This window comes from Tamandua tetradactyla, chromosome 4 (genome assembly GCF_023851605.1).
Source record: "Tamandua tetradactyla isolate mTamTet1 chromosome 4, mTamTet1.pri, whole genome shotgun sequence".
In the NCBI taxonomy this organism is placed as follows: domain Eukaryota; kingdom Metazoa; phylum Chordata; class Mammalia; order Pilosa; family Myrmecophagidae; genus Tamandua; species Tamandua tetradactyla.
The window spans coordinates 27,889,663-27,902,218 of NC_135330.1; the positions used below are offsets into that span (position 1 = coordinate 27,889,663).

At 33.9% G+C, this 12,556-nt stretch overlaps 1 protein-coding gene across 2 annotated transcripts in view; it reads right to left on the bottom strand.

Moving 5' to 3' along the window:
• Nucleotides 1–2,965: 2,965 nt before the first annotated feature.
• The window catches only part of RC3H1 (ring finger and CCCH-type domains 1), a 90,106-nt gene continuing 80,515 nt past the window's right edge, over nucleotides 2,966–12,556 (bottom strand). For both annotated transcript variants that reach the window (XM_077157039.1, XM_077157038.1), the window contains exons 18-19: nucleotides 11,659–11,774; nucleotides 2,966–10,510 (exon numbers count right to left, since the gene is read on the bottom strand). In XM_077157039.1, coding sequence (XP_077013154.1) covers nucleotides 10,360–10,510; nucleotides 11,659–11,774 — 267 coding nt within the window. In that variant the 3' untranslated portion in view covers nucleotides 2,966–10,359. The remainder of the gene's footprint in view (nucleotides 10,511–11,658; nucleotides 11,775–12,556) is intronic.

The following is a 12,556-nucleotide window of genomic DNA, read 5'->3' on the forward strand; positions in this document are numbered from 1 at the left end:
GTGGCATGCAACGACGTAAATGAACATGTGGGACATTTGGTGAGACAAAATAAGCCAGGAACAAAAGAACAACAATAGTGTGGTCACTTTTAGAAAATGCTTTTAAGAAAGCAGGGGCCTAGATTGTAAGTTTTAGAGCAGACACATTAAGTCTGCACTGGTTATTATTTCTGGATTTTGAGAGGCTGTTTTATGTATATAACCTGATATTTAGAGATAAGAATGAAGCCGAACAGGTTGGGGTTAAAGTAATTCGGAACACAGGGGTAAGGAACATAGTGTCTATATTTTAGAACCACACATGTTCTTTGAGACCAATGGAAGAAAGGTTTAATTGGTCTGGAACTGAAATTTTCTGTAGTGCATAATCTAATTCAACCTATCCGTATAGCTCATTTGAACAACTGAAACACAGGGGGCCCAAAAGAAGAAAGAGGCCCTTTAATCCTGTATAGCTTATTGTAATGCCTGGATATATCCTAGAGTATTTTAAGCAGATAATGAAAAATTATTGGCAAAGTCCCCTGAGGGATGGGAGAAAGAATATGGAACTATTAAATTTTACCATCAGGAAATCCCCTGATACTGTATCAAACTTTAGGGATGCCCAAATCAATAGGCCATGTCCTTGATCATGAGGCTTACTCTTGTGAAGCTTATGTAGGTAGCGTAGAAACTTAGACTACCTATAGGCATGCCTAAGAGTTACTTCTGGAGGACCTCTTTTTTGCTCAGATGTGGCCTCACTCTCTCTTAAGCCCAACTCTGCTAGTGAAATCTTTGCCCTCCCCCGCCGTGGGACATGACATCCAGGGGTGAAAGTCTCCCTGGTGATGGGGAGATGACTCCCAGGGATGAATTCGGTCCTGGCACTTTGTCATCAACAATTCCATTCTGACCAAAAGGGGAAAAAGAAGTGTAATTAATAAAGTATCAGTGGAAGAGAGTTCAAATACAGTCAAGAGGCTACTCTAGAGGTCACTCTGACACAAGCTTCAGGTAGACCAGACCTTGCTACCTATCATAACCTGCCAAACCCCAACCAGGACCATTCTAGCCAATCCTAAAGAATGACCTAGGAGCAATCTATAAGATTGCATGCACTACAGTAACTTTCCAGAAACCTACAACCTCCAGATGGGTCCCTGATCCAGATTAAGTCCTAAAACCTAGAGGGCCCAGCCTCTCCAGAACATATAGTTCCATCTCCCTACTCCACATTAGTGACTGACCCTTTCAATATGAAAATTTTAGCATGGCCATAGTCCAAACACCCCTAAAGAGAGGGATGGTAAGATCAAAAGTGATGGTGGAGTTATATAGTGAAGACAGGATTTAACAAACGAATATGGTTATGAATCATTCAATTGATGTCTCTTTTTAGTCTCCAGTATCTTATAGCAGTTAGAAGTAAAAATGTAAAATTGTGGAATTGTAACCCATGTCAAACTCTGAAGTATGTTCTACAACTAATTGTAGTGCTGGCTTTGAAATTTATAGCTTTTTTGTATATATGTCATTTTTCACAAAAAAAAAAAAAAAAAAAAAGGAAAAAAATCTGAGAGACTAGTATCCTAGTCCATAAAAACCCTGGGATCTGTCCTGTCACTACTTGTTGATGAGTGCTTCGAAAACTATTGCTTTTTCATTTCTTTCCTTTGTATACATGTTATGCTATACAATAAAAGTTAAAAAACAAACAAACAAATCAGCATGGTACTGGTACAAGGACAGACATAGATCCATAGAAAAAAACTGAGTGTTCGGAAATCAACCCTCACATTTATGGCCACTGATTTTTGACAAGGTGACAAAGAACATTCAATGGGGAAAGAATATATCTTCAACAAATAGAGCTGGGAAAACTAGATGTCTATATGCAAAAGAATGAAGGTGAACCCCTACCTCCTATCATATACAAAAATCAACTCAAAAGGGATCAAAGACTTAAATATAATGACCAAAACTATAAAACTCTTAGGAGAAAACACAGGGAAGCAGCTTCAGAACCTTGTTTCAGGCACAGGCATTTAATATCCAGAACATATTTTTAAAAATCCTTCAACTTACCAAAAAAGGACAAACAACCCAATTTTTAAAGCAATCAAAACGACTATCTCCAAAGAAGATATATAAATGACCGAAAAGCACATGAAAAGATGCTCAACATCACTAGCCATATAACCTAAAAATCCCACTTGTAGGTATATACCCCCAAGAATTGGAAGCAGGACTCAAACAGATATTTGTTCACCTATGTTCACAGCAGCATTATTCACAATTGTCAAAAGATGGAAACAAATTGAATGTCCATCAACTCAGGAATGGATAAACAACATTTTTGGTACAGACACACAATGGAATATTATTCAGTTGTGACTAAGAATGAAGCTCTTATATATATGACAACATGGATGAATCTTGAGGATGCCATATTGAATGAAATAAACCATGCACAAAATGACAAATATTGCATGATCTCATCGAGATAAAGTAATTAGAATGAGAAAACTCAGAGTCAGAATCTAAGGTTAGCAGGCGATGGGGCGGGGTCAGGGAATACTGGGTTAAGGTTTAAAATGTGCAGTGTTTCTACTTGGGATGATGGGAAAGTTTGTAATGGATGGTGGTGATGGTAGCAAAACATTGTGAATGGTATTAACAGCACTGAATTATAATTGAATGTGATTAAGGAGGAAATTTTAGGTTGCATTTATGTTACTAGAATAAAAATAATTTTAAAAACTCCATAGAACTGGACAATACAATCAGTGAACCCTAATTTAAACCATGGACTGTATTACTAGTATAGTTATGCTTTCATGAATTGTAATAAATGTTACAAAATGAAATGTGTTAATAATAGGTGGTATATGGGAACCCTGTATTTTATGCAACATTTTTCTGTAAACGCACAATTTGTCTAATTAAAAAGATGGCACTCATTTACAAAAAAGACTACACATTTCTCATTAATTTATCATTTAATATAAATGCTGACAGAAAGCAGATAAAGACCATATAGACACTTTCATATATTTACAAACCAAAAGGTGAATCACCTCCTTCCATTTGTTAAAATAATCCTTTTATCTGCAACTCATTGGAGCCTTAAACACTAAGTAGGAGCAACATGAGGCTGAGTCAGTTTCCAAGGCAATGAAGAAAGGGAACAGCATCTTAACAAAATGTGGCATCTTTGATGCAAACAACATGCACACAAATACAAAATTGAAAAAGATGGCCCTAATCCTCTCAAAAATCTGTAGTAAGTGGAATATGTCCTTAATGAAACTCAGAGTTGCTGCTGTCCTAAACATCTTCCTAGTAATATATATTTTTTAACTTTACTTGTTTTGAAGGCTGCTTAAAAATTGGAAATATATATTTTTTAATATTTTAAAAAGAGAGGAAATGGTCCATTTCAAACAGGATTCTTTTTTCTATTCCAAAAGAACTTTCAAGAGATTAAGCCTTAAGATTTAAGTTTGCCAGATGCTATGAAATTATTCGCAACTTGTAAAATTCCAACCCACTAATTTTGTCTTCACTTTTTCAAAAGTTGGAAATACTTGGAAAATGTAAAATTTCACAACATTCAGCAATTTATGTATCAGCTGACATTTTAAAATGACAAAAAAGTTCAGTATTTTTTATTTCTCAACAGGTGAGTGGAGGAAGACGAGAGCAAGAAAAATAAAAACAGAAATGCAAGAGAACTTTTTTAAAATGATAATTTGTTAGCACTGATTTATAAGAACAAGAGATATAAATTCTCACTATCTAAAACTAGAAGTGATTTCATGAAGTCACTTATAACCTGACTCAAATCTCATGGGCTCCTTTATTAATCTAGATTATTTTTGTTTTGTTAAATATACCTCTGCAGGGCACGATCACATACAATCAATACGATTGGTAAATTACATAAGCTCTATCCCAAGCAAATATGCATCAATGTTATTTTTACAAAACAAAAAAACAACAAAATAAAACAAAATAAAATCCACCCAAAAAGGTGATAATGACTGCAGAATGTCTCGGGGAGACTGTTATGAGCCTAAAGACCAAATTCACCATAGTCAGGGAAGAGATACAGGTAGCAAGGGGAAGACAGCACATACACGAAGAGGAATCTCACAACTGGAAAATGTTTTAAGTGGGTGAAAGGTTTTGTTCATTATTTCAATTGCTCTGTTCTTTTCCATTGCTCTGTTCCCAAAAGTCACAGATTCTTATGAAGATAATGAGGTCCATGGATGGACCAATGGAAAACAAAATATTCTCCAAAGTTTCTTTCATTCCCAGGGAGAAAGGATGAAATGGGGATATAAGCATGAAAATTCAGGGAAGACAACAGAATATCTAGAAAAAAGTAGCTTTCAGGACAGTATCTTAGTTGGATGGACTAATGTAAAAACAAACAAAGCTTAAAATGTCTTTAAATCAGAGGAGTATTTTATGGGTAGTACAGATATTGTTGTGAGAATGGTAGCCAATCACTGGGGAAAATTATACTAATAAATGATGAATAAAAAAAAAATCAAGCTACCAATTAGTCACCCAATAGTTTGTTTCCATCCTTTTCTTGACCTTTACATAAACCAGTTGGAATGGGGACGGGGTGGGGTGGGGTGGCGAGTGGGGGGGGGCACCTGATAGTTTCCAGTTATAAGATGACTCTGAGTGTATAACCTAGAATGGATGCCAAAGACTTGTGAGCTCTGTTTGCTTTGAGTTTAAAAAGAAAAAATAAAAACAAAACCAAAAACAAAAGTCAACCAGTAGCAGTGAGACCTCAAAACAAGAAAATAAGTCACCTTAATGTAAAAATAAATATCAGGATAATAAATTCCACAGGATTTTGTTTTTCTAAATACAGATTTTTGGATGTAATGTTTTGAGGTTTGAGTAATCCCTCTTGGGTTATGTGTGCCTTGTTTTTTCTTGTAAAAATAAAGACTATTAATTTAGGGATATTTCGCTCAGGGATAAAGCTTAGGGGATATTCAGTGTTTGGATGAAAACCCAGAGGCTCTGAGAATAAGGGAGTCCAGTGGTGAGATAAGTCCCTTTATCACAAGAGAATTTCAAAGGGCTCTTTACTCACTTTGTTCAGTGCAGTATTGAAAATCCTCCTATTGGGAACACATTTATTATAAGAAGGTGTTTCTTACTTCTGGTAGTGACAGTTTCTGTTCTTTATTACCATTAATAGCTAGTAATATATATCAGCTCGAGTCTATTACTTGTGGAAATATCTCTAGCGACTATAGAAATGAAACCTTAATACCCAATCCTTAAGTCATTATTTTCTACAATAGTACCTTTTGATGTAACAGCTTTTTCAAGTGGCTCAGGAAAGCTGAACTGAGAATTTTTTTTAATGTTAACTGCAATCCACCTACAACTTCCAATATACCATTACAGCAGGAAAATTTCATAAAGTTGATCTGAAGTAACACATATAAGAATTATAGCTGCCCAAGGTAGAAAGGCGTGAATGTAGACCAGCAAAATGGGAACTCGGGTAAAATGATGTCAGTAGTAAACTGCTTACTTGTTCAATCCCTAATGTTGAAAGCAAAATTTGCATTAATTCAAATCTGCCTGATTTTATGTAAACAAATAGGCAGATTTTTCAGGGGAAGAGGTCACTTTGCAATTCTGTAACCATGTTTCACCAACCAAAAATAAATACATTTGGATTCTTTTTTCAGAGTAAAAATCTAAACACTACAGTTAATCTCTAGGCAGGTTAATTTCTCTTAAAAATTAACTGGGCTATTGTTTTTAATAAAATATAAACTTTAAGGATAGATTCTATATATGAGAACTACTTATTTAAAATGAGCAAAAAAGTGGAAAAGAGAGGGCAAGGCCTCCATTCATCATTATCCGTATATAAGCAATGACAATGGAATACTTTTTAATGAAAAGAATCTATTTTTCTGAAAAACTGAATATAATCTGAACATGTACTGTCATTGTTCAAGAATTTTTTTGTATCCAATCCCATGACTTGACCATAGTGATAGTAGATTGTCCTTTAGGCCTAAGTAAAAATAAAACAACATAAAAACACAGAATATGCTATCATAGTAAGATAATCTCAAAAAAAGGAGGGAAGGTGACAACTGCTTATACACAATATTATAAAATATGAGATTCACTGGTTTAGAGAAACCGATGAATTTTCATTACTTTTACATTTTATAAGGTCGGCTAACTTTAATAGTTAACTTTAGATAAATCTATTTTCACAGTATAATCAACTCACAAAGACTTTTAAAAGGTTTCACAATCAAAATGGCTACTATTTCCCCCCAAACCAAAACAGAGTAAAGCACAAGTCTTTGGCTCTCCTTTAAAGAAAACAGCAGGTTACCATTCTTAACCAGACCATTGTTTGCCTACCAGTAGGGCAAATACCACATTTGTGCATCACTGAGTAATAACACCATTAGAAAAGGCAACTTCACAGAAGTTATTGGCTAAGCGAATTCATTTGAATGCTCTGTTTTGAGGCAGCAAACTGTCACTGTTACAGATTGGGAAAGGCAGTGGGTAAGTCCAGGGGAACTGGCAGGATGGAAAAGGTTAAAAAAGAGAAAAGCCATTTACAGAAAAACTTAGGAATTAAATTCTGAGCTCCAATGCTGAAGACCTACAGAAAATCTGATGGAGTTATATAAGTCAAAGTAGCAAATGAGAATCATATCAATTTTCTGTCTTTTAAGCAAAAGAATAAATGAAAAAGAATCGGAAAAGGGAAGGGAAATAAGATGGGAGAAGGGAATCACCCAGATTAATGCTGTACCAATAAATTTTGTACATTCTGAGTAGTTGAATATTATAGCTCAATTAGGGATATTGTCTTAGCATTTGAATAATACCAGAAACCTATGCTGTAACTAACAACATTTAATTTAAAAAGTAACAAAGCGTGGATTTTTGGTCACTTCAGCCCTTTAAATTACCCAAGACAGGGCGGCTACTGGACCCATCTTGTGACAATATATATAAATAAGGCAAAAAGAACTGCATATAAGACAGGACACTGAATCAAGGAGTGTTATTCCCAGTTCCTCTACCCTTTTCCAAAGATCTTTTGAAAAAAAGTAAGTTGAAGTATTTTTATATTCCTTGCTATAATAAAATCCTGGTTTTCCTGCCCAAATAAGAGTGAACACAATGCTTGTTACTCCTACCATAACCCTCTCAGAACTGTTCGTCTAAGATATCCAAGCCTTTCCACTAAATTCAATGAAAAGCAAATAGTTATTTTCAGAAGAAATTAATACTTTAATAAGTAGAAAGCATAAAACCTGTATTTCCTATCCGATTGGTCTAATCTCTTACCTGTACTAAAGGAATGAATCAAATAAGAAAGCCAGAAAAATCAATGCCTTTTACAGATTTTGATACAAGGGAAAAAAATAGTTAAAGAGACAAGCAGTTATGCTCAAATAAGTAATTATACCCTTATAGTCTCATCATATCACTTATCACAAAATATATCACAGAGAAAAAGAAAAGAGGAAAAAAAAACAAAAAACAAAAACCTCATCAGACTTCAGGCTTTTTATTAATTCCTACACCTGCTGATGAACACTGGGGAAAAGGCTATAAGAATTTCCATGACGTAAGGCAGAATGACCAATTTAAAATAAATTACAGGCATAATGGGACAGACAGTACATCACTATTCTGCTTAAACAGATTGCCTCTGGAGTACAGAGTCTTGGAAAAGGGAGGAGGAGAGAGAGTGAACACCTAGAATTCAAGCTACAATTTAAGAGATTATTTTTTCCCCAAATTAAAATACTTGAAAATAGCTTTTCAGAATAGGAACATAGTATAAATTAATTCCTGCTCCTCCCTAGCTTACAAAATCAAAACGGTGAAAGCGAGAAAGTATATTTAAAGGAAGTAAGAATAACGAGTGTTGAGCTATAAGGGGTTTCAACAGATACCCAGAATGGAATTTTACTTGTATTCTGAATTTCAACAAAATCATACCCCTAAACTCCGTTCTTTATAAGTTCCAAATTGAACTATTATAAAATTTAGAAATTATCTGACATGTCCAAAGGAGAAATAAGATCTGCCCAAATCTGCCTACAGAAGGTTGGAGGCCAAGAATGCTGACTTTTATAGTTATACAAAGAAATTAAAAATCTTGGGACTCTTGTCAGACATACAAGTTTCTCTCCTTCTCCCAATAAAATTTAAAGATTAAATGTATAAGAGGGCTTTAAGTTTAAAAAAAAAAAAAGGGCAAGTATGGGGGAAAAAAAAAAGAGGAAAAGGTGGACATAAACTGAAAAAACATCTCATCTTCATTCAGTGCTTCTACCTCCCAATCAGTCATTTTATCGCAACAGCTGCGCTCATGCGAAAAAATCCTTAAAACATACCCAATATATATACAGATATAGCTATGTATATCTGTATATATATATATAATATATATAAATTTTTATTTAAATAAAAAAGAAAGCTCGAATCCCAAGCCAATATGTGTATATCAAATCCTTGACCAGCCAGGTCTGTAGGGCATAATCAAATTCAATGTGAAATAGTATATAAACACGGTGCCTTGACTGGGCAAATTAAATAATTGCTACTCAAAAGAGTGTTCTGTTTGGACTCTCCTACTGGTAGGCAATGGTAGGACTGTATTATTCCCCCACCCCCCAATTTGTTTCAATTAACAGTATGATGGACACAGAGCTTAGACTGAGGTTGTTATGACCTCAGCAGGAATTAAGGGTTAAGAAAAAAAGAAACAAGTAATATATAAACTCTTGCTTTTACCCAACCAAAGCAATGCAGTAACTTATTACATAACCAGTGCTTTCTGATTTAGTAGTATAATCCAGAAAGGGAAATAAAAATCTGGCAAACGGAGTGGGTGGGGGAAAGCTGACATATTTAAAAATCCCCACTAAACATGTTTTATAAGGGTATTAATTCAGTATAGACTAGTGACATCAGAATATGTGCAGCAGAACTAAATAAAAAAAGATTTTTTTCTTATTCTTCTCAATACTTTCACCCCATGAAACTTTTCAATATTGTAAATCTAAGTCTATGAAAACTGACTTCTAGGTATTTACTACCTACTTGTACAATGATTCTGAGCAGCAACAACTGATCAATTCAGAAATTATCCTCAAGACACACCTAGGCAGCTTGTATTTGCCAAATCTCTTTGAAGACCAGGGCTACAATATACTGGGATTTTATTTTATACTTTTGGATTTTGAGAGTAAAATAAAAGCATACACTAAAATAATATAGTTCTGTTCATTTTAAGTTCAAATCAAAGGTTGCAATCTGAAAACATGGTTCATGTCCCAGTTTTTTTTTTTTATCATTCTGTGATTTTGGCCAAAGCTCAATCTGAAAAGCACAGCCTCAAATTTCCAATCATGAAACTCAATGCAGGGCAACACATAAGATATGTCTTCTCAGTGTAAATAAACTAGAATTCATTTTTAACCTCCACTTAAATCTAATCATGCAAATCAAATGGAGAACCAACTTATTACATTAAGAGAATGAAAAGTATTAGTGGTAATGGAAACAGGGACCTCAAAAATGAATTGTCTAGTAATCCTCTCTCTGTAAAGTTAAGACAAGAAATAAAACTCTCCTAAACAAACAAAAAAAAAAAACAAATTTTAATGCCATAAGAAAACATAAAGTTAGTGACCCAGAAGAAAAAAAGCAATTATAGTTTCTAAATAACAACTCTGGGAAAAGTCAGTTTGCTGCACATTTTCTAATAACTTAGTCTATTACTGGTTTTTTTTTTTTGGTTGTTTGCTTGTTTCTTAAGCACCTCAGAATTCTTAGAAAGGCCGGTGCTTTTCATCTGTTTTAGTTTATGGGGTGGTGAGTGTTGGAAAGGATTAGGAATAAAGAATTATACACTGGGTATGTAATAATACCAAAATACAAGAAAAAACCTACTTCATTAAGATCATACAATTAATCAAACAGAGTGTATATATATAATATCTTTTTTTTTAAAGCCCTGGATCCAAGGCGTCCAAAGTTATTAAAATAAAGTTCATTCACAGAACAAAAACAAATTTAATCTGAATTGCTTGCAGATACTGCTAATTTTCTTTTTCTTTTTCTTTTTTTTAAATTAAAAAATGCATTAATATGAACTATGTGCAGGGTTTGTTTTTAGTAGTGGTGGTTTGTGCACATTGCCTCTGGTGCTTTTCCTGGATTTCTCTGACCACTCTTAGAAAACAGGTTTAGAAGTTATCTGCTCTCCTATCCTTGTGCCCCATAAATTGATTAGGGGCAGGAGAAGATAATAGTAGGACTCTTCATACTTTAGGGAGCAGAACTGGGTGTCACTCCTGATCTCTGGGAGTCATTGTTATCCCCTCCCCCCTCGGGGTCCTCTGATAAGTTCAGAGAGCTGGTCTTGTTTGATAGGAGGCTGATGTTCTCCTGGTTCAAGACTGATCCGTTTGGTACATCACTGTTAATAGTTAAAAAAAAAAAAAAGATTATTTAGTAGAATAAAATCAACAGGTCCTTTCTTTTAGTACTACCTCAAAATAAAAATATATGAGGTTCTAAACTTTAATTTATAGCTCCATCCCCACTCTTTATTTAGCATAGCAGCTGGAAAACTATAGCTGGCCAGCTGCCTATTTTTGTAAATAAAATTTTACTGGAACACAGGCCACTCATTTGCTTATTTATTATCTACAGCTGCTTTCATGCGACAGTGTCAGCATTGAGTTGATCAGATCTGTAAGGCCCATTCTTTTTAAATTATTTATTTTCTGGCCTTTAGAAAAAAGTTTGCCAACACCTGTTTTAGCAAACTTCAAAGTTTAAGAATTTATTTTTAACCCAGGACAATGCATAGATTTAAATAGCTACAATCCAAACTTGAAACAACAAGATTTTAAAAATTCTTGTTATATATCATCAAGAGGACACTCAGGACTATGCATCAAAAGCCTTAAAATATCCTAAGGAAAGAAGTGAAGATGACTTAACTACAATATTGTTCACTGGGTTATCCATGAGTTGGTATATATCATTAAAATAGTTGTAGAAGAACACTGGATAACTTAGGATAGACCAAATTAAAAATTAGTTGGGGGGGAAGGGGTTAAATCTATAAAAACCAGCAAGGAGCTAAACCCCACAATTTAAAAAGACTGAAAAGAAATACATCAAAATGTTGGTTATTTCTGGATGCTGTAATTACAATTTTGAAATTTTCTACAATTTTTTGTAATATATTGAAAATAAGGAAAAGGGGGTTCTTTCATTTTAGCAACTGTTTTTTTTTGTTTTACATTGAGGGTATACTACTTTTATAATTAAAAATACTATTTTTAAATAAATATTGAAATAAATAAATAAAACAAAAGGAGGAAGAAATAGGAACCAGAAAACTTCATTTGTTATATGTTAACAGATAACTTAACTTTGGACCTGTTCTGAATAAGAGGTTATAACCCCTGGAGTAAAAAATATTCTTTTCTTGATGTTTACAGGATGAATTTTAGAAATCATATTTATGAGGGTACTTCTGATATAACTGAATAATATCATTTTTTTCTCTTTTATGTGTAGTATGATAAGGCAAAGAAATTTCCCTTTCTTTACCTGAACGTCAATGTAAGGTCTTCAGCTGCAACTTTATTTTGTGTTTCTGGTTGTCCATTTTCTGCTTGCTTACTGGTATTCAATTTGCTTTTTGTGTCCAGAGAACACTGGTTCTCCTTTGAAAAGAGAAGGAAATAAATTCAGTTATCTCGTATTTAGTGGTGATAATAGAAGAGAGACCAACTACAGAGGATAGAAGCAACCTGATTATCCAGAAATCACATTTAGTTTTGCAGAATGACCAGAGAAACAGGAAGACTGAAAGAGAAACGTACAAACAGAACCAAGTACAACTCACTCACCACCCCAGCTGGACAACAGGGGAAGAACAACTTAAACCAACAGGGAAAAAATCTCACAGAAAAACAGATGACTTAGAAAAAGCAAACCAAACGATAATAAATAGGGTATATTTATTGAAAAAATCCAAATCTATTTGCTTAGAAGCATGAAAACTATGCAACAAGAGTCATACACAATGCAATCTGGGGGTGTGGTTTTTAATAATCTAAGATAAAAAATTCACTGAAGTTAATATTAATGAACTATGAATAAGTCTTAAGCATATTCGTGTATAACAATTCCACAGGAAATAATGTGCAGACTGTATCTCACTCATAACAAAAATAAAATAGGATGTCAATATCTGAAAACTAGATGTTATCTGGTAATATATCTTTTCATATAACATAATCTGACAGCATCACATCTGCTTCCCAAACTGATTAATCAACAGGTTTAACAGAAATTTATTTAAGAATTTCCAAGTAACTACACCTTGTTTTCCTGAAAAGTTTTTTTAATGCAGAATCCTAAGATGAAGACCATACCCAAACCAAATGAGAATGAGGAAAGGAATGATAAAATAAGGAGGCAATCTTCATAAGGCTTATCCTAA